General features: G+C 41.1%; 1 protein-coding gene across 1 annotated transcript; it reads right to left on the reverse strand.

The window, feature by feature from the left end:
* Window positions 1–1,097: 1,097 nt before the first annotated feature.
* Window positions 1,098–25,537, reverse strand: syt9a (synaptotagmin IXa). The gene is made up of 7 exons (XM_037096678.1): window positions 24,835–25,537; window positions 15,659–16,154; window positions 14,419–14,974; window positions 5,764–5,884; window positions 5,499–5,670; window positions 5,139–5,268; window positions 1,098–1,764 (listed from the first exon to the last, which is right to left on the reverse strand). Exons 1-7 carry the CDS (start codon window positions 24,980–24,982, stop codon window positions 1,696–1,698), a joined length of 1,692 nt encoding a protein of 563 aa, XP_036952573.1. The 5' UTR covers window positions 24,983–25,537; the 3' UTR covers window positions 1,098–1,695.
* Between the last annotated feature and the right edge of the window lie 347 nt (window positions 25,538–25,884).

Genomic DNA, 25,884 nt, shown 5'->3' on the forward strand with positions numbered 1-25,884 from the left:
CACCTTTGAACGCACCATTAAAAGCCAGCACTTGCTATACCGGACGTAGCCTGAAGGACATAAGGCTGTGCGTGTAATAATAAATGAAAGACATTTTATTGCAGTTACAACATTTTATTGTAACTTGAATTCACCGCCAGGCCTGGCCCTCTCACCAACACACAAGGCAAACAGAACAGCAGAAGCCTTAATGTAATATCACTGTAGGCACCGTAGAGAGAAGTGCTGCTCGTAAGCAATTTATGCAAACAAAACGAGTCATGAGTATGAAGGGACCTGGCTGTTCTTTAAAGGAATGAAAAGGGGGGGAAACATATTAAACAGGGTTATTAAGTTCTGCGTGACTGCTACTACTTCTCCTACTCTCCCAGTGAGTCACAGCAAACTCCTGGATGTAAATGGATTAGATAAAACTTGAAAATCACTTCCTGTTTATGTGAGAAACGGAGCCATAGAACACACTGTGCCCTTCCGTCAGTGTCTGGAGGGACATTCTGAATCCCACAGTTTAATGCTGAGCAACACATTGCCAACACATTTGAGGGCTTCTGCTTCCAATCCTGTGCATGTTTTAAAAAATTAAATTGATTGCTCACTGCAAAGGAACCATTGCAAATGTGTGCTGTGATAACATATTTTCAAGTTGTTGTTTTTTTCTTCGTCCAAACTGCTTTAAAGTAGCTGCTAATTTGGCAGAGTTTCATTTCAGAGCTGTGCCCACAGGCAAACATAATCTGCTCACGTAAGCAGCATTTCTTGCCTTTTTCAGAAATCTACTAGACTGCCATGGATTTCATTTATCTAATACACTTATCTTACAGTAATAGAACCGACATGCTTCGAACATAAATTACAACTTTTTCTAACAATATAATTGTTTTTCAAAAGTCTTTTCAAGATTTTAATTTAATATTTTATTGTTTCACAGATTTTTCTAGTTGTCCACCATGTAGAACTAGGAGAATCAGATGGTATGTTTTCTTATTTCCTGAATTTAATTAAAATAAACAAAACATAACTAAATCCAACAAAAAATATACTGCACAATTAAATTTGTTATTCAGACAAAAACTGAACTGTCTGGAGATCAACAATGGTTGTTTTTTTGTTTTTTTTTAATGGAATAATATTTATCAATAACATTTAACACATTTGCATACAGATACTTTGTTTAGAAATGAACCGTCACTACACGTCAACCGACAGAACGACACATTGTATTTCCCAAAAGTAGAAATGGAAACGAACAAAACCAGGAGAAGATATCCCATCGAATCATGACCTCATGCACCAATTAACCACCAAAATTAAGAACAGTATGGCAGTTCAACTGGTTGTAAGTACATTGTGCAAATACAGACTCACCTCATTAAAACAAGTAACAAGACTATGTAAAAAACAGTAACTACTGTATAAACCCAGGAACAGCACCGACTTAAAATGTCTGCACGCACCTGTTGTTTTTCTCGTGGGATATTATATAAAAGAAAACATCCATCTTTGTGGTCATTCAACATGCAACTGATCACGCTGAGCAAAGCTCAGTTCTTGTCTTTCTCTCTCTTCTATAGAATGTTATCGACATTTTCTTCTTTTTAGAACCGTATGCACGCAGCACTCAGCAGCTCTACTCCAAAGGGCCAACGGTAACGGCCGAGGCTGATTGGTGCCCTTTGTGTGAGTTGTTGCTCAAGGCTACGGAGAAGGCGGCGTCTTCAGAGAATTGCAGGATCCCCCCTGGCTACTTCCTGTGGTCCCCTGGTACTGCAAAGGAGAGCCAAGCAGAGAATGTGTCACAGCAGTTTATACAAATGTTAATAGTCATGCATGAACACTTAGAACGTATATCATCTGTTTTAATCAAAATGTGAAGATGTGTACAACCACTGTGAATTTTGCCATTTTATTCTTACTGCATATTAAGCTTTCATGGTCGTGTTATAGCATCATTGAATTGCTTTTAGCCGTGTACGGTTCTGTCACTTTACTTGAAGCTCACAAAGTCATGCTCTACCACATTAATGGTGTTTATAAGACATCATTCCCTTTTAAAATCTTAAAAATTATAATTTGCAATGATTTGTTAGAGCAGTTCTCTATGTGGCTTTATACACAAATCCAGGGAGTCACCATTACTGCAGTGGTGTCTCCACTTGGAAGTGACACATTCTCTATTTTTATCTTTCCTCTCAATGCTACGTTGCGTTTGACCATGATATGTTGTTAATTAGGAAGAACCTCTGCACTGCCAACTCAGACTTCTATTCTGTCGTAACCAAGAACTGATTTAGCAAGAGCCGCTCTATTGTTGTTCGCGGTGCCGGGTCAGACGCGTGTCAGAGCAGTCTGGGTAATTGGGAAGGAGCTCGTTAAAGAAGACAGGAGCTAAAACAGAGCATTTCAGACGAAGGGGGAATATTGTGCAGCAACAATGGACAGTATGAGAAAACTGATGAGCTTTTTGAGCATTGATGCATATAAACTATTGTAGTACAACCCACCCCCTGCTGTCACTCAGCACACACTGAGGTGCCAAAGCTGTAAATCGTTATGATGGTTAAGATGTGCCATGTAAAGCTCAGGTTCAAACACTTAAATAACTTTGGCTAGGAGATATGAAGTTAACTCAATATATCATGTCCACCTCTCATAATTCTTCATAACTTTTGTAATAAATGGTCAATAAAGAGTCCAAGAGTTTCATAAAGTATTATATTCCAATATGATGTCTTATGAATGTGCTCATAATGAATTATAGACTTGTCCTTCATAGAAAGTGTTACCAAACTCATCCCTCACACAGTCATGTAAGCAGATGCACAGTCATTATAAATTAAACCAGAGCCAGTATTTTTTTTAAAAAAAGAAGAAGAAAAAACATCCCAGCTTTTCATCTTGGAACCTCCAAATACATGTTCTAACCACCTACAGAGTTGTGGATTGGGCAACATAACAATCAATGGGTGTCTCCTGTTTTATTTTAGATTGTTGGGAGTTGGCTTATTTATGTATTCAGGCAGCTCTATTGGGAGAGTCTGCGCCACTGCAACTGTTTTATTTGCCAACTGCAGGCAAAAACATAAAAGCCTTTACAGACAAAGTGGCTTACTTGGCAAACAGACATGTAGACAGACCTGCGTTTGAAACCTGCCTGTGTTTAACGCTTTGCAGTTTTTTGGGGAGTGGCGTGAAAATGAAGGGAAGCTCATGAAGACATTGACTGAAATGAACTGGGAGGAAGTAAATAATGAAAGCAGTTTCTTGAGGCTCCAATGAAGATTTCAAAGTACTACATACTCTAATAGCCCTGGAAGAAACATGACAAACACAATTTCCATTTTTTTTTATCGCTGACTCCCGCTGTCTCTTTGTATTTTTCAGCTACAGAGCTTTGATGTGCACACAAATGCACACAGTGACGCCTTTTTCTCCCGAGCTGAGCGCACAGGTCAGCAGTGCCATCTTTCAACTTCTCTGCATGACATTGTTTTTTCCTGGTTTCAGAAGAGTGGCTACATTGTCTCTCAGCACTCTGCCTCATCCACTAAATATTTAGTATTCAAGGGATGTTTAGGGTAATTGCATATTGCATTTATTTCATTTACCACATATTAGAAGCATGAAGTGCCCTCAGAGAGCTGAGTGGCTTCTCGTCTGGAACCACATGCCTGGGGCTCAATCATGTCAGAGCTTTGTCTACACCGTCTCCCTCACCCTTTCCCACTGTACTCTCATGTAAAAAATAAATAAATAAATAAAAAATGAAACAAAGACTAAGACAGGATTAAGTGGACAAGGGGTCTCTCCTGTGGAGGGACCTGTTATGTCTCTGTTATGAACAATTTGTACACCAGGTGCTGCACAGGCAAGGATGTGATCTGAACTGAGAGCAGGTTATGTATCCGCCATCAAATCCAGATACTTTCAGATAATCAGTCACTACAAAAGTCACCCTGTGTGGACCTTTTGGAAGGAGCCACTTTATTAAAGCAGATATGTTAAAGGAGACATATTATGCTTTTTTCAGTCATTGTGTTAGAGGTTCTAAAGCATGTCGAAGGTCTTGGAAGTCGAAACCTCCACAGTAACTGGAGCTGCCCTCTCCCAGAAAAAAATACCAATAGGCATTAGTACTATGTCATGCATTTGCAACCGGTTAGTTTGGCATGTAAGAATTGATTTAGCACACCACCTCTGTTGTCGTTAGTGATGCTGGCTCAGGTGTGTGTGAGCCAACCAATCAGAGGAGACCTGGTATTTAGGAGGATGGGCCTTAAGAGGACAGCAGCTAACACAGAAGGGGAAGACAGAGCTGCAGCACTGGACAGAATGAAAAAAACGGATGTGTTTTCATATCATTAAAGTGTGGAAACCTGTTCTTGTAGTACTGCAAAACAAAATCATGAATCTGAAAAAGAGAAAAAATATATATTTCCTTTAAGTTGTTGCTACTCACTTCTATCACAGGGCAGAATGTCTCTGTTTTTACTTTTCACTTTGTTGTTTAGAAGCTTAAAGCCAGTTTTCCATGACAGCTGAAACCAAAAATGTTTTCACAGCCTCCCTGGAACAACACGCTACTGTATCACTGAATACTAATGAGCCCACTGTGCCTTAATGACTGGGCAGTGATAATCATAATCATTAATTCATTTACATTTTTTTTTTTATCCTGCAGTCCTCTCCAGCCTTGGCAAAACAGTGTTATTTTTTTCCTCTCTCAATCTTTTGCATCGCTCATAGTTGTTTTTTTCTTGTCAAAGCTTTTACTTAAATGTCAGCAATCCATTAGTTTGCCATTTAAGATCTCTGATCATCTTTTCATTAGCTAAATAATGCTTTACCTTATTGAACATTCAGTCCTGGAAATCTACATTTTGCATGCTTGCATGTTTGCTTCTTGACATAAACATCGAACATTTGAAACCTTTGATTGAACGGGACGCATGTTTCAGGGCTGATTATAACCATGTACCCTCATCTTATTTCAATTCTGGCCTGAGAGCAAGTGGAAGAGCTACACAACATTTTTGACAGTGTTATGTTCAACAAGTACAAAAATGTGTTCATGCTCCAAATCTGGTCCTTGCGCATGCATGGACACACATGTCACAGCCGTCACAGTAAGGTCGCCTCACCTCAACGAGAGGATGCCAGTGGGCGACAGGTTTTCGAGGATATGTGAGCATTTCACTCCAGTGGTCTCGACCGAGGCTGTCCGCATCGTTGCCAACTCGACACACGCCGATGACCTCGTTATGGCCTACACTGTAGGAGCAGGAGAGAGGTAGAGGAATAATGTGATCGCGACTGACCCTGCACTCCAAGAATAATGATGACAAACAACTGGAAAACTGTCAAACAGAAATAGAGTTGGAGTTTCCAGGATCATTACAATGAAAACATTCTATCCTTTTCTGTCCTGCAGCAAGTTTAAATTAGAAACGATTCATGCAAAGAGTTTCAGAATGCCGTGTGACTTGTGCAAAACTCCTAACCGGTCATAGTCCATCACTGCAATCAGAAGACTGATCTGCTCTATATTTTCTGGGGGGACGTCAAAGACAATGGCCTCGTTATAGATCGGATTCAGAGTGTTCCTCTTCGTCGATGTCTTTCGCTTCTTCAGTCTGCGACCTTCACACATGAGTGAAACCTTCACGTATGGATCTAGGAAAAAGTGAGAGAATCAGAGCGGGAGGACGTTCATTTTCATTCAGTGAGACTCTGTACTTCTAGACGGTCAGATCAGTTTGTAATTACCAGATGCACCGGTGATATCCATGGCCTTGAGATTGCGAGCCTTTATCATGGTAATGGTCAGTCTGCCCGCAGTGGGCAGGTAGCAGAGCGAAAACATCAGATCACCGAGGTCCACGTTATCCTGGAAGACAACACAAAAAAAATCTCGCTATAAGACTTTTACTGATGATTTTACTGCAATTTCTTGTATCGTTGCTGCTTTGCTGCTTTGTAGTATTGCTGCTTTGTAGTACTGTGCACCAGCCAAATGTGAGGACTAATGTTGTGTTCGTCTGACATTTAGTTGTGGGGTTGAAACACGTTTCTTCTAAAGGAACACTCACTTCTGTCACATCGCTCTAATAAAAGCCTCCCACATTTCATCCGACATTCTGTTCAGCCCCAGGAAGGCAGAACTCACTTATCACTTGCTCTTAAAATATCTCCGGTAAAGACGTGCGAACCAGGAAAGCGCACAAACGTGTCTGGTGAAGACAACAACTCCTACAGTAGAATCTCTCGCTGATAAACTGGCGTGTCGGGAAGATAACACTGGTATTTTGCATCGGGCTGCCACCTGTTATCAACTTTCAGTGTAATCATTTGAAAAGGCAAGCTCGGAGAATTTAATCAGTGTCTGCACATAAAACAACAAGAACTAAGAATCTATGGTGCCACATTGATTTTGCAGAGCTGCTCCATTAAGTGGGATTGAGATAATGAGATAACGACGTCTCACGCCTCAAGTATATCGGGAGGCTAAAGCAGATTGAAATGAGCCTTGTACTGTGGGAAAAGTAGAATGTTTTCATGTCTGTTTATAAAGAAATTTAGGGACTTTCTTCTTTTTCATTTTGCAACTTTCTGTTATGGCCTCTGTTAAATATTGTTGCTGTGGAGAACAGTAGTTTGCTCACATGTGAGCATTATGAGACCGACGAATATAACATTTAATCTGAATTTGGTTTCACCTCGGGAAATAGTCCATTCTCTATACAAGCTCAGCTGCATTTGCAATACTCACTTATCTCAGCAATTCAGTCTGCTTGAGCTGAACGATGTGTGCTGACTGTGGCCGATCACACCTTGTAGACAGGACTGGGACAGATATGTAATTGCTTTTCACTTATTAAGAGAGGCATATCTGTTGGCTATCTGCTGGCAGGAGCGATCAATGACGTATGGCATTCAATTTTTCGCAGTAAGCCTTGGGTAAGCGTCACACAGTCAGACACTGTCGAGTGATTGATCTTTGTTGTTTGAGGTTTTTTGCGTGAGAAAAGAATTTCTGAATTTAGATAGAACTTCAACTGGAGCCCCGGGTATTAAGTAGTTACATGAATGAATGTTTTTTTAAAAAAAGAGGAGATAAACCTTTTGCATAGAATGAGACACAGCGCCATGATACACACAATTGCATTATCAATCTTTTAGCGTAGCAAGTCTGCAGAAATGTAATTAAATCATAATTTCATTATAAAAATAGGTATGGAAAAATAGTTATTATATTCAATGTCCACACTCTTTTCTCTGGGCTTGTTTTAAGAAGAATTCAGTCTTCTCTTGTCTTCTCTGTCAGTGTTGCTAAGCATAAACGTCCTTCTCTCTGATGCAGCACTTGTTTTTATCTGTAATCTGTGTGCGAGCGAGGGGAAAGCAAGGCAGAGAGGGAGCGAGAGGAAGAAAAAGAGTCTAAGACCTGCTCCCCTGAGACCCCAAATCGCCCTGTATCTTGGTGTGGCTCTTTTGTTACAATCAGGATCAAGTATTCAACGAGGGTATGGTATAAGGCATTTTCATTTGCATGATGGATTAACTGACAAAGCCACCAGCAAAAATGAAAATGCATTTCACATCCCAGAAGGATCCTGTGGGCTTTTACATGCTTCATGGTCCACGGTCTTTGTGCGCGCTCAAGATACAGGTGGGAGGAGAAAAGATTAGTGCCGTGTTTCATGTGCTCCAGGATCCCTCTTAGGCAACAAATGGCATTTAATACCGAAAGGTCAAAATGTCACACTGCAAGTATCGGATAAGGACTGTCCCAAATTTCAAGGATTGTGGGTTGTGCAAATATTGCGACTACATACTGCACTTGCTTGTCCTGGCACATCAACACCAAAAGCATCAACCAAAATGATAAATTAAATCAAATGCATCAAAAAAAGCCACACATAATGATAATATATTATAAAGGTGCAGTTTGAATTTTCAGAATCATGAAAAACACATTCTTCCATCAATCTGTCTTTGCAGAGCTAAATGAGCCAAATCTGGCAATGAAACAAACCATATGCTCCTTCCCACTGGCGATCATGACTTAATGATAATTCTATTCCCCATATCAATTAAGTCAATGAATCTGTACAGTGATTAGAACAAACTTGGCTCTATTGCATCACATACACAACGCCCTACCTCTCCAGCACTGGTGTCCAGAGATGATTAGCTTGTTTATGTGTGTGTGGGAATGTGTGCAAATGTTTGAGGACAAGCATTTGTGCAAGCGTCTGTGTGTGCTCTGTGTGTGTGTGTGTGTGTGTGTGCGTGTGTGTGCGTGCATGAGCTCAATGGTGTGAAACAGAAAAAAAAAAACTGCACAGTGTGAGAACGGAGCACACCAGATACTGTGAATATTTGGTCCCCATCACCAGCTGTCACGTACCATTCTACTCTAACTGAGCGACATTGATTGACAATCAGTGATGAAGGGGCAGAAGTGACAGCACTGTCCCATGAAACAGCAAGACGTGTAGAGTTTACACAAAATATCAATACTTCTGTCGAAATCAATATTCCCCACAAGTCTCCATCTGCCTCATGACAGGAAAAATATCTTCATGTCATTTTTCTCAGCATCTCACACTCACCCACTGACTGTTGATGTCTCTCAATTTCATGCAAATGTGGACCCAAAATCAGCTTTCTCCTGATAAGTAAATGAAAACTAATGAAAATGATAGCTACATAAAACCATAAGTGAACATGTCAGTGTATATCATTATGATCTACATCAGACAGGCTTTTGCCCCAACACTTTCACACCTAAGAGATTGAAAATCAATCAGTCAATTGTCAGTGTCTCCCAAAACAACACATTTCATTACCAGAACAACATGGCTGTTGTATGGCAGTGAAACAGCAACCCACATACTGCACCTTTGTTGTATGGATGTGGTTAGGTTTAGGTAAGAACATCACTTGGTTAGGATTAATCAAGACAAGAAAAATGAAAAGGTTGGTTAGGTTTAGGTGAGAAAAATACTTGGTTAGGTTTAATCCCAAGAAATATTTGGTTAAGTTTAATTGAAAGAAATACCTATTTATGCGAGAATATACTTTAAGGTTTAGGAAAACATAAGTGTTACAAACGTATCACCTTGGTAACTTACATTATGTCAAGCAAAGCAAGTTAAACAAACTTACCACCGACATTTGGTTTCACAATGGACACAAATAGCAGTTACCTGATTGACAGTCTTGTCCTTCTTTAAATTGCTTACCAACCCTGTCTTACTACCTGCACGTAGTTGTCCTTCTTTCTACTATTTCTCCTCACTTCCTTCTCCACAGCTGTTAGCAACTAGAAGGTCCCTGCCGAACACCAAACATAACGTAAAGGCAGCTGCTCCATTTATATGGTTGTTTTTCTCCGGAGAACCAGGCTCTTTTGCCCTCTAACAAACTGTACCGGCATGGTGGCTCGACCTGCAAAGATGAACACTGAAATATGCATGTATTCATTCAGCTAATCAGTGCAAGTTCGGCCAAGGGGGACAGTGCTGTTGCTTGACTATGCTTTATAATAGGGGTCAAAGAAATCACATTTGAGCATGGCTCTCTACCTTTTCCAAACAGTGCTGAGGGTGCTGGAGGGAAGCAGTCTCTCACTTCTGTACGACCCCCTTTACCTGTCAAGTTGGAGCACTTCGCCCCTGTGAACTTATAGGGCTCATTAGAAGCTGAGGCCTGTGAGAAACACATGGTGACCCTGGAACTACAAACATGGGGAGAGAGCACTCTAAACTTGTCACCCTGCTGCTCCTCAAGCTGCCGATGCCCTCACAATGCACAGCACCACACACTACAAACAACGTGACACAGACGCAAGTCGTATGGTTTGCTTTTCAGTGAGCTTACAAAAAACTATCCTAGCATTTATTTAACAATACTTTTTCTTGTTCTTTGTCAATTACGTTGTGTTTGAAGACCCCTATAAATAAAGTTGAGCTAAGCGACATTTAATTGAGTCGAGGAAATGATGCAAAACAAGTCTCAGCAAACATCAATCAACTACTCAGCTGCATCTAATTAAATAAGGTGAGAAGAACCATTTTTTAAGCTGTTTCTAAAGTCTTAATTTTGTCAGTGTGCAGGTACCGCTCTCTTTTCTTATGTGCACTTTACTCTGGGGCCATAGTGTCCTCTGACACCACAGTCAAAATTCAAACGAATATACTCCTTTAATTGACATCTTCTATAAATGTACTTCTTATTTTGTTAACTTTTTCTGTTGGCAGAACCCAGTTAGAATTGGAATGGATCAAGAAAGTGGGACACAGCTGCTACCTTTCTCGATGCCAAGTGGGGTTATGATGTCTGTATATATATATAAATGGCTTACACTGTGTGAAGGGCTGCGCAGCTACACCACATTTCAATGCGGCAAGGTTGGTCAAACAAAGAAGACTGTTGGAGGGATCCATGCAACCTTCCTTTCCTTCTCAGTGCTCGCAGGTTGCACAAATATAGCATCTAGGTGAAGCAGGAGGATACATTATGTTGTGTGTGTGTGTGTGTGTGTGTGTGAGAGAGAGAGAGAGAGAGGGAGAGAGAGAAAGAGAGACAGCGAGACAGCGAGAGATAAAAAGGCAGAAATAAAAAATATTGAGGTGATGAGTAGGAAGCTGCTAATGGTCTGCAGAACAGTGTTTGTTAGACTTTTTTGTGTGTCACACCATTGGCTGACAAACTGGTATTCACTGCAACCAGAAGCCCACAGAATAGAAAGATTTACACCACGCCACAAGCTCATTACTGAAGTCACATGTTTGAAAAACGAGCAAATCATCAGATGTCCGAAATTCAATAAAACTAAATAAAAGCAACATTAATCTGGCACACTAAAAATAACTTACAACCCCATTTCAACTTCACAGAACAGTGAACATCACACATCTGTGATCATTGCTTCCAACTGATTTCCAAAATGGAATTATGTCAACTTTGCCTAAGCTTTTAAACCAGAAGAGCCACCCACACCTGGTTAATGGTGACAGTACATTTGTATCATTATAGAAACTATTAATTTAAATGAATGAACTGTTAATGAATGCTCTTCAGAAAGAAAAAGGTAAACTATTTCTGCTTGGAGGGCTGGTTGTTCAGTACTAGCTGCCGTGACAGATGGCTGATCTGCGGCTCCCTTGCAGATGCCTATTTTGCTTGGCTTCCCTAGATATTACTTTTCAAGGTCTGTAAGAAGTGTTTCTCTCACAATGGGGGAGAGTTTGACCTCAGGCAGAGTATTCACTTTTATTGTAATGTAGGGTTTATTATATTACACAGCACTTCCTTGAGTGCTTTGAAGCAAAAGAATGCTGACCATGTGTCACACAGTCTTTTTATGGAAATTGTTTCCTTTCTGGAAATGAACAAACAAAAAGGTCTTTAAGTATAAATCTAGACTCTGACTGGATGTTCCTGCCAAAACCTTGGTATGTTACACTTTTCATCAGCAAGGTTATACAAAATAATAGCTAGCAAACCTAAAAAACTGACCTGTACAATGAAGTTTTATCTTAACTTGCTGGTGGCTCCTTGTAGAAAAAAAAAAGCTTTGCTGGTGATTTCCATCCACATAGGCAATCTGAGAGGGACCAAAATTTCCTTGGTCATGTCCTTAACCTTTCAAATTTTCAAGAGTCAAAGTTAATTTCTGATTGTTCCAGGGTTTGATAGAGGTAATCAAGTTTTACTGCACATGAGGGGGATTGTGAAACTCAAACTCAAACTGAGGCTGTGCATAGACCCTGTAAAAAGTCATACAATATATGAATAATTAGGGGTGGTTGTAGCTCAGTAGGTAGAGTGGGTTGTCTATTGGAAGGTCGCCGGTTGGAATTCCCCCAGCTGCATGTTGAAATGTCCTTGAGCAAGATACTGAACCCCAGAATGCTCCTGAAGACCAGCTGCATGGCAGCTACTGCCATCAGTGTATGAATGTGTGACTCTGACAAGCGCTGAGCAGTCAGTAGACTGGAAAAGTGCTATAGAAATGCATAAAAACAAACAAACTGCACAATGACATTAAAATGTGAAATTATTCAAATTGTATAGTGTAGTTCTCAACTCAACCCATGAACATGACTATTGACCTCATCCTGTTTGATGCTGATGTTTTTTAGTGTTTATATTCATAACTAAGCTGCTTTTCTGGGCAAAATGTTTAACCGTTGTTTTGATTTTATATAAATAACATATTTGGGAACCAAATGTGCAAGATATGCTCAGACAGACAGTTCTCGATTATTACATGGCTGTTACACAAATCATCACTAGCAAAACATGTTCAACAGATGCCGTTCTGATGTATTTCAGCTCTTGTACAGAGAGACTACCATCTGGCTGCTATAATAAGATTCATACACAGAAAATGATACACAACAGAGCAGTTACTCTGACTGAAAGCATGAATGACTCCAAAGATTAATAGGGAAATTAAACGACGCAGCTCTCTCTTCTCTCTCTCAAAGCAGAAAACAATTCTTTTTTTAACATATTTCTTCCCCCTGACTAAAAATTCCATACATCACATTACAGCAGCCGCTATATTAAGCCTGGATTGACAGTTGGATCAGTTAGGCACACAAATTCAGGTTACTGAGGGACAAAGCTCATTAAACTGAAATGGCTGCAGTGCAGTCAAGTCATTTGCATATGCAGCAAGGATGAGGGCTGCAGGAGGAGTAACCTGGACACCAGTGGAGGTAGAGGACGCCTTGCATATTAGATACACAGACACATACAGCTGCTCTGTCACATATGGCCCGATCCATGCTTCTTCATGTACTGTTGTAAATGTAGTGACTTACTTAGTCACATAGCTAAATTGTGTCAGATGGTTCCCATTTCAGTTCAGCAGAAGTCAAAGTGATGTCTCAGAGAAAAAGCTATACAGTAAAATACAACTTGGGACATTGGTTCTGTTGGTTATGATAGCATTGTGTTTGCAAGGGATATTTCTGAACACCTGAACACTGCTAAAAATAAAATCCAACCAGGCAGCAAATCCAAGCAGTCAGGTGGGTTAAGCTTATTTGCAAGAGAAAATGGGTTCACAGTTTACTGACTGTCTGACTGTCTGTGTTTGGTATGTTATTTTTAGGTAGATCTTGGCAATTACCCTGGCAAGTAAAAAGTAATCCGAAAGAGATACAACCAAGGGCTGGAGCTATGAATATTAAATCCATGTTGTAAAAAAAGAAAATTAACATAATTTTTCTTTATACAGTTGTGTCTCATTGATCTGGCTTCCCTGACCTACCTGGGATGGAATGACATGTCTGCAGCAATCAATGGCAGGGAGTCTCATTACTGGGCTGTGGCATGCCATGACAAACTCGGGATCAATCGCAAATTAGAACTGGTTAAGCTGACACACCGAGATGACTGTAAATGAAGCAATCACTGGAAGCGTACACCCATACATATGAGGGCATACTGTCTGTCAAACAATAGATTTGTCCAGACATTGGCTGTAGAAAGCATTGTTGAATTGGAGCAGTCAGAAACACAATAACAAGCTCTGACTTATGTGGATAGAGGTAGAAAGAAAGATGGTTGGTAAAGCAAGTAGTAATGACACTGGTGACTTCATATGGAAGTACCACCTTCAATGCTCAAGTCAGTTTTTAGACAGATATTCCCTTTACTTCCCCCTCTCCCCTAGCCTGAAAGAATCTCTCCTCACCTCACTGGGGCTAAAATTGGTCCTCAGAAAATATAGATGTATAAGAACACAGACAATCACACAGTTTAACATGGCAAGAGGCTTAAAATCCTGTTGACTTTAGGCGGTCTAACCTTGGATTAAATTTACATACATTTAAAAAAGTGGGTGGTTCTAGTACAAGGCACTGAATTTAGATAAGAAGTAAAGTAAATGCACTGACTGTGTTACCAAATGAAGGTGGCTCTCAGTCCTTCACTTGTATCAACTGGCTCTAAAGTCTACAGTAATAGCAGCAGACAGCTATCTCAAATAAGTGTAATATCTGCACCCCCCCACCCCCCGCCGACACAGCACATTTACAAAACATTGCTCCTCAAGGGGAATAAAACCAAATGTATATTACATCAGTGCAGATGTCTGAGATGTTTTGTTGGCAGGGGCACTGAAGACATTGAATATGAGACCTATTCACCTCACCTACCAACTCATTCCGAGCTCATTTATTCCAAGCTGACAGCTCAGCGTGTTTGCAAAAAAGCAGTCAACTTTACTTTGTTCATGACACTGTCATTTAGAGGCAGACTGAAATGAAAGACTCATATGTGGCTCTCCATAAAAGCTGCAACAAATCTGTCAAATTTAATAAAATGGCCTTTGCCTTTTGCACTAATAATAATTCAAATGTAACACGACGTATCTGAACATGAACATCGCTGACTCACCGTAGACACGTATTGGATTTCCCGGCAGAGCTTTGTCTCCCGGGGGAAATCGGCCAGATCCAGGAAGTTGTCAACAACCACTTGGCCAATAATGTCGTGGCGTGAAAAGCGGTCGAAGTCATAGACACTGAAGTGCAGCTTGCGTGTGGGAAGCTCAGAGTACGCCACTGGAAACAGGAAGACCTCATCAAACACAGGGTTCAGCGTCTTGCGGTGCACCTTGGTCTGGTGCTTGGTCATACGATCGGGGAGAAGGTAGATCTTAACATAAGGGTCAGAGGTACCAGAGAAGTCCTTGGCTGGGAGGTCCTCTGCTTTGTGGATCTTAACTATTAACTGTTCCAGGTCGCAGTCAAATTTGAGGATGAAGTGGAGGCGCCCACAGCCCCCGCCCCTGCGACTGCCCTCATCTCCCTCGAGGGAGCGCTGTTTGTAGAGCTCAGGTTTGAGGCGACCGAGACCAAGCCCCATCCCAGTGAGGGAGTCCTGCCTTTGGAACTGAGCCACATTGAAGTCTGGGTTAGACAGGTTCATATGTCTACGTATGGACCCTTGTCTGTTGGCAGAGGAAATCAAAAACAGAGATGACAACATCATCATACAGCATCAACAGGCTGATCCATAAAGGACCTGTAAGTCTTTACGTCTATATATTCTGTGTGCCAATGCAGAAAGTAGTATACCCTCCATGTAGCCTGTTAAATAGCTGTATACTTTTTATTAACTGAAACCATGTGCTTTAGTAGCGTTACACTAGCAAATGTTATCCATAATTTCATTACCATAACTCACAATCTACTAGTTTGAACAAACTGTAGTTTTGAGATTACAACTTCAAAAATGTTGGCATCGAACAAGGTTTTGCAGAATTTTCTAATACTGATGTTATTATATCTGGCAGTAGTGTTGAGAGACAGAGATGCAGATGAGCACTGATCAGGTCAGGCACCAATATATGTTACAGTATAATGGAAGTAGAAGTGTTACAAGTTCCTTAAAGGTCACAAATTTTAATAGAAGCAAGATTGCCCTGTCAGTTTTTATTACAGTTCAGATCTAGAAGCTTTATAACTGCGCTGTACTGTAAGAAAGAAATCAAAACGGTCAATCTACAAGAGAGTGTACGTGGTGCGTGTTCACAAAGTATGTACAAAATGTTCACTAGTACAATATGGCACTTTTAAGGACAACTGTATTAGCCCTGAATAAGATACGAAGGAAAGAATAATCCTCTACTGACCCCATTTCAGATATTGGGTGACCAGAGGGTGGAGGTTCAGTGGTCTGCCTCTGCATACGAGGGTTCGTGTGAACCCCATTCTCCCGACTTTTACTCTGGGCATCCAATGGGATGTCTGGAGATGTATGACTGATCTTCATAGCTGCCTCTGGTGTGGCCAAGACCACAGGTGGTGGTGACACAGGGGTCACCGGAGCCTCCACTGATACCACCGACGCCACAGGAGTGGGCTCTCTGGCGATGGAACATTGCGATGACTCACGGCGGTTGTGCGCCGGAGGGTCCACAGCTGTGTAAACCGGTTGCCTGGGCGCCAGCTGCGAGGGCAGAGGGCTCATGGTGGGGTTGAGGTGCCCGTGGGGCTCCTTGGTGATGGGGGAAAGCCCACGTTCCCTCCATGGTATCCAGCAGAGCTTCCAGGAGACAAAGAGGGAGACGCCAAACAGGGCCAAGCCACAGGCAGTCACAACGAGTGACAGCAGACTCACTGATATATCTGAGAGGGAGATGAGAGAGAAGGAAGGAATAAGAAGGAATAATGAATTTGTGATCAACATCACTAGCAACAAATATCAAGTTGTATTAAAACCCCTATTTTATCATTTTCAATACAAAAACACTCTTAGGTATGTAATATATTAGGCCGATTTATTATTCACCTCTGTGACAAATCAAGCTTTTCACACTACATAACTAAAACTTGATTTATTATAGCTGCAGAGTTAGTTCCATGCAAGATTTCCTCTTCTTCTTTTCTTTACTGTTACAAAGAATCTTGACAAGATTAATTAGGATTAGCTACATTTATTTAATTATCCCATGGAGCCTCATTCTGTATCTGCTTCCCAAGTGGATTTGGCCCCTGCTGTAATTCCGGTGCTTTACCGATAACAGAGGAAAAGTGTGTTGAAACAAAAGCAGCATTAGCCTTTATGTGCTTTCTCACTGACGTACTGGAATACTGTCAAGGGCTTGAGCAGTTTTTCAGTCACAACAATGTAAAATGTTTACAGCAGCATTCTAAAGGAGTGGATTTAAACTGTTAAAGTAAATTGAGGTTACAACCTTTTTTATACTGAGTCTGTGACTACAACTGTGAATTAGACTGTGTAGACAAATGAATGTGGATCTAAAATTGGAAAACATGTCAGCATCTATATGTCAGGAAGAGTATGTCGTTAACACATAACACATAACAGATACATTCATGTTGATGACCTTTAAAGCTTTTAACTCTTTGTTGTTTTGTTTTGTTTTTTTTAGCACCGGTGGACTCCTGAATGCCCCTACGGTAGATAAAACATGACAAAGTTACCTCTAGGGTGCCCTTACAGCGGACTAAACATGGGGAAGCGCCCTCTGCTCACTAGGAATATATCATGACTTTCTGCTTTACGCTGACAACACCCCTGCATACATGTGGTGCCCTTTCTATTTTTGCTCCTGCCATTCAAACATCTTGAGTCTGGACCCACCAAGTCTGCTGCAGAAGTAGTTTAACCAGACACGTTCCAGCAAAATTTTTCAAGTAACTTTCATGCACGACAAACACTTATGCTAATGTTCCTGTGGGCAAGAAAAGAAGCAGTGGGTGTGGGAGTATACAAAGTTTTACAGGAGCATCACACCAGGCTCCAGTCTTTCAAGAGTTTATGGATTCAAAGCCTGACAGTGAATATTCCTGCAGTGCATTTGTTTACGCCAGCACAGGGTGTGAGCGTCGCCACAGAGAGAGAGGTGAGGTGTGAACCGACAGAGTCATCAAGGGCTTTCTGAATCATCTCTGCTCACAAGAAGTGGGTGACTTTCCCTGAAAGCATTCTCCTTTGAAAGATAAATCATAGAAGCTGCTGCGACAACAACAGTGTCGAGGTGAAATCTGTGACTCTCTGTGATGCATTTTACTTTTCAAAAGAATTTATATCATCAGCAAATAGAAGGAGGACTTTATTATCAACATTTAACCCTTGTGTTTTGTTGAAATTGGCTTCACTTCCCCATTTGTCAGATCCCATAGACCTTTTTTCTTTTTTTTTTTTTTTACTGTTTTCATTGACTCGACCTTATTCATTATTAAACCCATTATGTAGAAAGGTAATGAAGTGATAACCCTTCCCTTTTGCCACAATCAGTCTTGCACATATGATGAAAGTGGTGTTACTTGTGTTAGATATGTGTTAGAAATCAGTTAGACTACCTTTTTATGAATCCTGTGAATAAACTGATGGTATAAAAACTGTAATAACAGACTTACTTGGAATCTGGCAGGGGTCAATATCAATCACAGACACAAAACATGTGCAAATCTACTGTAATCTTTTCTCTTAGACCTCTCTGTAGACCACTTGAGGAACATGTCATTAGTCTAAAATCCTGTTTTCTCATAAATTCTCAAAAAGTTAAATTCTCATGAAATTAGTGTCAGTTGATGTATATTGGTGTTTAGAGGCAGGGCGGCAGACTTTAACACTGTGTCAATTCACTTTTTGCACTGGTTGCTCTGGTGCACTTTTCATTCAGGTTTATAGCATATAATTGAGGTAATTTTAGTTTAAAGTCTTAACACATTATGTAAATTATAACTATAAGACATTGCATCAGACATCAGACATAGAACATTCAACATGATAGTAATCACATTTTTCTATGGTCTATACTTTTGAAACCATGAACCTTCTTTGTTCTTGGTGATCTGGTATCAGTGGTGTGCAGCTGAAAAACACAGAGCCTGAACAGGATTTATGACGCAAAAAAAAAAAAGAAATGGCTTTTTGATTAGTTCCACAAAATAATGTCATATACAGTGCGTTTTTCTGTGAAAAAACTGCATAAAGATGTTGCTGTTTTACAGCATGTTTGATACTCTCTGAGTCATTTAAAGATGAAGATTTGGATAAGGTCCACAACATTGTTCTCTTAAAATTTCATCTTTAGTGTTTATTACATTACATGACCACGAGAATGGAGTACATTTCTGAGATCAGTCTAAGACTATCTCATTATATGTAATATGTCAATGAAAAAGTCATAGACGTACACATTCTATATGCTGTGCCTCTTCACTCTCCGTGCTCCTATGCATTTGTGAGTTTTTGAGGCAAAGAAAAAGACTGGGCGATTCAAGATTCAAGAAGACTTTATTTATCCCGAGGGATGATCTGTGTAATCACTTGACAGTACGATAACAGCAGAGCAGAATGCAGTTCACAACATGAGTAGCTGTTATCTATCACCAACACAGTCTGCCCATGAGCGATACACTGCATCTTAATTGAATCTAATCTTAAGCCGTACCTTTCACATATGCATCCACTGGAGGGCAAAATGTAACCGCCAGTTGCTTTGAAATTACCAGATAATGATAGCGCTGTAAAATAATAACAGCATTATGTATATTGTCCTGAACCTTAAAGCGCTTTAATACCAGCCAAGCCCATTTAGACATCAGGAACAATGAGTTAATTTATCGCCCGGCACTACAATTTCCGTTCATGACATCACATCAATGCCCCCTTTAATTTTTTCTCACCTAGTTTTGCCCTCTGATTTTTCAAGTCTACAGTAACACAATATTCACATGTGTCATTTCTCCTTTCCAAGCTATTGACGGAGTGATCCTTCCACTGTGAGACAGAGGAAAACGTTACGGAACTTCTATGGTCCACGCTGTGCAGAAATGTATTTTTAAGATTTGCCAAAACTAAAAATGGGGCTTCAGCACACTGAGTTAGATAATTTAAATGGATGTCCTCCAAATGTATGGTCCACTGAGGAAAATGTATCCAAATGCTTCCTTTGACAATGTTTCTTTGCTCTGCTGTGGTGGAGGGAGGCTAACACAAAGAAGGAATTTTGTTCTAAAATAAGACTGGGAACTTTGGACAGCAGCCACTTGATTTGGCTAACTCAGACTGTTGAGGCATCATGTTAGCTTTGTCTGAACTATGTTATGTAGTTCTGTATGGAGGTGTTGCAATCACATCATATCAGAATATCATAATACAGAAAGGAGGAACAGATGCAGCCACCACTGATACTTTCTATGTTCATGTGTGAGTGGGCCTACTGTGTTAGGACAAACTTGCAATAAAACTCTGATCCCATCCTTTCACTCCCTTCAGTTATTTTTTGTTGAAGTCAGACATGAATGAACTGCCTCTTAATAGCTAACAAGCAAAGTGAGTGAGTCAAATTTGATACTAGTGCTTCTGCTTGTGTTGGATGTTCAAATATTGAAATGTTCACATGTTCATTTATAGCCAATGTTAGGGGTGGCATTTCTCACTGCTGTCACATTTTGAAGTGCATTACATGCAACTGTTTAATTCAACCACATTACTGCCCTTTAGTGAAATTTACAAAAGTCCATTTTCTTTTATATATTCCTATGATGCTAAGGAATGCTGACAAACCAAAATGAACAATGACTCAGTTCTTAGGTAATTGAACATTGTTTTATCATTATGTTAATATTCATGTGCAGGAATGAACTGTTGCCCGGCAACAACTGTTGTGGGAGAAGACCGTTTGAAGCTGGGAGGACAGACATTGTACGTGGAGAAGAAAGATGCATCCCATCTTACAATAGCCTGTCCAGTGATGATTTATGCAATATTGATGCCAAACCCCCTCTGTCATTATTCTACATGTTGGTTATTGACTCATTACGAGCATTCCTGCAGTTTACTTTTTATGTACAGTATTGAAGGATCTTCCATCTTTGAGGTAATTCTGATATCTGTACAGTCCAGGCTTCTGCAAAGTGTTTTTTTTTTTCTCTTTTAAATAGCATCAGTCTGCTAACCGTGTCTATTATTGGCTGGGCCTCGTTCTGTGCGAGGGCAGTGATACAGACATGTGCCCAGTTTCTGTGCTGACTGTGCAACGTGCCATTAGTTGCCTACAGTAATAATCCAAGGGATTTTGTGTCCATGCCTGTATGTACAGTCAACGGTGACGAGGATTTGTGGGGAAAATAATAACTAAATGAATGTATAATCAGTGTAATTGCTTTGATTGTACTAATGAGTAGAAATTATCCCATTTCAGAAGCGACACTAATCATTGCTTTTCCTGGCTAACTCCACCCTCACATCCTTTAGCACAGAGTCACCCTCTGCTTGCCAAAACTGTGGGATTTCTTAAGAAATGGTCTCTGATATAGTGTCAAGATGATAATCATAAAGAACATAATGATCATAATAAGTAGATTAAGAATGTTCATACCACATGTTTTTAGCTGACTATAAAGAGTTTTGACAATGAAGTGAAACCACCAGATGGGATACTGTACAGTGACTAGTTTTCAAACACTGTATAAAAACAGTTTGACAGCCAAACCAAATGCATGACAGTTACTTGGCAGTGCCCATGATAACTTTTATTTACAAAGCAGCACACTAATCCCCTCCGATGTCACCGCTGACAGGAGTGTAAAATTTAAAGGGGACATGTGATATTTTTTTTTTCTTTTCCTTTCCTTCATGTTATTTAAGTTGCTGTGCATCAAAATCTTGACAGTGAAAAAGGTCAAAGTCTGCACCAGTAGAAGCTCCTCTCTCCCACAGAGAACACTCCTCCTTAAACGTCTCATCCGTAGCCTCACTTTTAAATCAGTGACATCACACTACGTCACCATAGCACACATTTGCATAATTTATGCTTAGCAGCCAGTTTGGCAGATGAGAATTGATTTAGCACGGTGGTGCTGACTCAGACATGTGTGACCTGACCAATCAGGCAGACTGGGTTTTTTGAGTATCGAAGCATATAATCCCATTCTAGTAGTAATGCAAAATAAGTATATAAAGGAGCATATGTCTCCTTTGATGAGATAACATTACCACTGTGTGTTGTGGGGCTGTACTGTGCCCTGAAGGAATGTTGTAAAGCGTAATTTATGTCTGTCAATAATATGTATTATTTATAAAGTAACAATATGTCAATGTGTCATACCACATTTAAATTATTTTGTTTCAATCACAGCAAATCTCAAAAGACGTACCATCAATAAAAGTTCTGCATTTTGCATTATTCCTACAATCTTCCAAATCCAAAAGCACTGCCTAAAACAGGACTGACTCCACGTGACTGCATAAGACCTTGCATAGGGAACTCAGACAAACTGTCCTTTCTGCTCTCTGCAATTCTGTGAAGTATCCCAGAGTATGTGCAATTTGGGAGGATAATGTGGAGGAATCGAGGGACTTGCCATCTGTGGACAGTGAGCCCACAGTCAGCTTGGCTGGCCGCACAAGAAACCGCCTGTCAGAGAGCAGTCTACAGACATCTCTTAGAATTCAGAAAATCCACCACAACAAAGAAGGGTGGACCAATTTTAGAGCGCAGGACCTTCAGAGGTGCAGTGGTGTAGGAGGCAAGCGAGTGCTGAAAAAGCAATATCTAGAACTTCCACCTCCTGAGATGTTGTTATTGGCTTTAATTATATCTCTCTGTGAGCAACAGCTGTATTTTTATAACCACTGGAAATCCATTTTTCTCAACACATACACAACATGTTATATTACCCATGTGGGTGGTTCTGATTGGTTGTCCTTGGGGCTCTAACGTCCTCTGCTCTCTATCCTCACAGAGTGTTAGTTGCAAGTTGCACTGACCCACTGGTCCGTGTCTAACTAATGAGATGGTGATAATTAACCTCACTGCTGTGAATCCAAATACTATTAACTGTTGTGCACATGTAGAGCCTCAAAGCAATGGTTCCACATTTTGGGCAATACACTTATTTGCTTCTTTCCAAGTCTTAGATGAAATGATAGCTAACTGCCTTGTGTCTGTAAGGTAATTATGAAGCTAACGCCTGCAGCCTGCTAGCTAAGCTTTGCTTAAAGATTGGAAACATGGGGAAACAGTTGACCTGAGTCTGTTTAAAAGTACCAAAATCAGCCTACCAGCACCACTAAAGCCTATTAATTAACCCATTCAAGGGACTTATACTTATGTAATGATGTGTAACAATTTACATGAATTAATGTTTTTATTGTCCATGTGTAAGCCCATTGTAACGGACATGAGTTAATCTCTCTCAGTTGCCTATACGAGCCTGTGGATGATTTGTTTAAGTTGTTAAAAGCAGCTGTACTGTGGATTTCCTTTATGAAGGATTTTCCGCGACAGACCAAAGGATGTGATGTGGCCATGCCAACAGAGAGCAACAAAAACTGACTTCACTTGAGAAGTGAAGTTTGTAAAGTAATGACTGGTTTTCAGCACAGCATAGAAGTTCAACATAGCCCATTTGAAATCTGATGCGTTTAAATGTCCATATGTAAGACTTTCAGTTGATTTTTTTTTTTAATGCTAAATTATCCACAGAACACAAAGAAATAATGGCTTTGACACAAAGATCGACACAGAAATATCTACTAAAATTAGCATGCTAACAAGCTAGCTCCAGTCGGTCCTGGCTCCTGCACTAGTGGTGTAAAGGCAAACACATCCCTGGTGCCCTGAGCTCAAAGCTGCACAGCTAAATGAGCTAACTGCTTATATATTTTTCTAGTGGTATGCTGCCCCTGTTTGTTACAATATGTCAAGACTCTGAGAGTAAAAGTTACTTACAGCCACAATTCATTGTTTTGACATCTTAGATGGAGCTAATCAGTTGTTATTGCCTTTTTCAAGCCCTTGTGCTAAAGCTAAGCTAACCTGCTGCTTGCTACAGTTTAATTTTTAATGGACAGATATGACAGTTTTATTGATCTTCTCAGATAATACTCATTAGAGCTGACAAAGATATTTCCCAAACATCTAAAGTTTATACAGTTACATGAATGTTGATCCCTACTCAACGAACACAGGAATCCAATGATTCATTTTTGTTTTGTTTTGTTTTTTTCAAATTACTTGTGTGTTCATTTATCACTCCGATTACCTTTCTGCTGGCAGACATATGCCACACGTTGACATTTCCAATATAAATGACTTTTACTTATTATGTGAAACACACATGAATGATTCTGAGTAGCATCAGTAAGAAATACACCATCCCAAACAAACCATGGACCTTTGCTCTTTAATCTCCTCTCATTCACTTCCTCTTGTCAGTCTATTATGGGTACTTCCATCATGTGGGGTGACACATGCCAGGTGGAACTGAAATTAAACCTCATATAGAGGTGAGCCATCCCCAATAGCTTACTCCAGTGCAGCACCTACTAATAGCAGTTCCACTTTTTAAAACTGTCAAATGGAGAAGACACCAGAGGTTCAGCCTGTGTGATGAATGGGGGAGCAGCTGGGAGATAGGGGAATATAGGGGGAAATAAGGAGGGAAAGGTTGGAGAGGAGAGGAGAGGGAATCCACAGAGAGGCTTTCATGTGGTGACTAATGACTGATAATAATGCAAACTAATGGAAGGCAGAATGGATGGACAAGGAATGTGGAGTCGCTGTGCTTTCTCTCTTCTTCACATTATCTTCCTCTCTCGCGCACGCACGCCATTCCTATAAACATGGTTAGTCTAGGTGTTGGTAATTGTAAAAACGTGACTCTGTGGTCACATTATTTATTCGCACGTGACTGGATGTCTGCTTTGGGTATGAAAAAGAAGGAGAAAAAAACGCCCTCTCCAGCAACATATAGCCCATCTCAAGTTTATCGAGCCCATTTGTCGAATGTTTCACGCTGCTTTAGGTTGGACAGAGGATTAAATGTGAGAGGAACTTTATAACAAGTGTGGCACAGTGACAGCGGCGAGCGCAGGCACGAGCGCAACTCATCCAGAGAGGAGAACACAGCCTGTACACCCATTACACTGTGTGTAATGTGACGCTGTGGCTGTCGGCATCTGTGCCCATGTGTCAGAATGAACAAGACCAATTAGTGCAAGAGACTTTTAAGAACTGAAAACCCCCCCTCAGGTGAGAAAGAGAGCCTGTCGTGGCGCACGTGCATTTTCCTTGGGAGGGAAAAAAAAAACATAACTGAACTGGATAATGAGTGATCTAATTAAAAATTATGCAGGTATCATTTTAAAACACGGGATGTCGCTCCTGGAAGCGCTCTCATTCCCCCAGCGTGCTCGGACCGCCTGTGGAGTTCGAGGCGCGGGATGCTCGCCGGTGAGAAGTCACATGCGCCTTTCACTCCGCTTCAATTAAACGCTTCATGAGAGCGTGCGGAAAAAAAGAAAGAAAAGAAAACGATGGCTCACCTGAATCCGTGTACCGTGGCCTGGCGAGGTCTCGGAAATAGTAGATAAAATCCAGGCAGTGTTCGTTCTGCACTTCCCCCTTTGAGCAAAGATCTGACAGGAGTTCAAGTGCCTTTTGACAAATCTCGTCATCTCTGTCTCCAATCATTTCCCACCAGCATCCTTATAAATGGGGGGTCTCTTAGGCAGCAGCAGCACCACCACCACCACCGCACCACTCCGCCCGCCTTATTCCACGCTGCTCAGCACGGCTCCCGGACTCGACCACGCATCCAGTGGCACGCCTACCCGCACGATGAGACGGACGGAGGCGCTCCGTGCGAGAGGGAACGACCGAACACGAGTCCAAGTGATCCAGAAATCGAGCCTCTCCCACATGTGGGGCACGAAGAGTTTTTATGTAACATTCACTCAGTCTGTCCCCTCTCGCACTGCCGCTCCGGTCCGAAGCCACCGGTTGAATCCGCGCACCGCCACTGCGGCGCCGCGCGCTGTCCAAGGTGCTGAGATGTGAGCGCGCCTCGGAGACGGGCTGGACGTGGACCTAGCAGGTGGTCTCACCTGACGTCTTCACGCCCTTCGAGCCGGAACGAGCTCTGGAAAAGTTTGGCAGCAATTTGTTTTTAGTGCAGGGAGAAATGAGCGGCGGTACAACCTGTAGCAAAGATCACTTCTCCTATACGACGAACCTGGTGTGGTTTTACGTTATAGCACGTGGCCAATCAGAGGGTGACGTGCTTTTTTTTTTTTTTTTTTTTTTTTTTTTGTCTTGTGAACCCTTTTAATTGAGACGCAAGCGAGACGTCACTCACAGAACGTTGCATATGTAGGTTTACTGTAGATAATGTCAGGGGAGCTGCACCAGAGATTTCCTCCCCCCTCTTCTCTCAGTGAGATCCCCACGTCGCGGTCCTGCCAACACACAACCACAGCAGCTATGGATTCATCTGCAGTGACATCCATGATGCGTCTTGGAAATCAGGAATGCACATGCACGCGTCAATGCAGGGCGTTTATTTATCCCCCCCCCCCCCCATTTGTATTGTATGC

Source organism: Acanthopagrus latus, chromosome 4, assembly GCF_904848185.1.
Source record: "Acanthopagrus latus isolate v.2019 chromosome 4, fAcaLat1.1, whole genome shotgun sequence".
NCBI classification, from domain to species: domain Eukaryota; kingdom Metazoa; phylum Chordata; class Actinopteri; order Spariformes; family Sparidae; genus Acanthopagrus; species Acanthopagrus latus.

Excerpts from the sequence above, each read along its gene's own strand:
- syt9a (XM_037096678.1), bottom strand. The coding sequence starts at position 24,982 with ATGATTGGAGACAGAGATGACGAGATTTGTCAAAAGGCACTTGAACTC. Across the intron at positions 5,269-5,498 it reads GCAGTGATGGACTATGACCG|TGTAGGCCATAACGAGGTCA; the intron begins GTTAGGAGTTTT and ends CTGCTCCTACAG. Across the intron at positions 1,765-5,138 it reads ACTGGCATCCTCTCGTTGAG|TACCAGGGGACCACAGGAAG; the intron begins GTGAGGCGACCT and ends TCTCCTTTGCAG.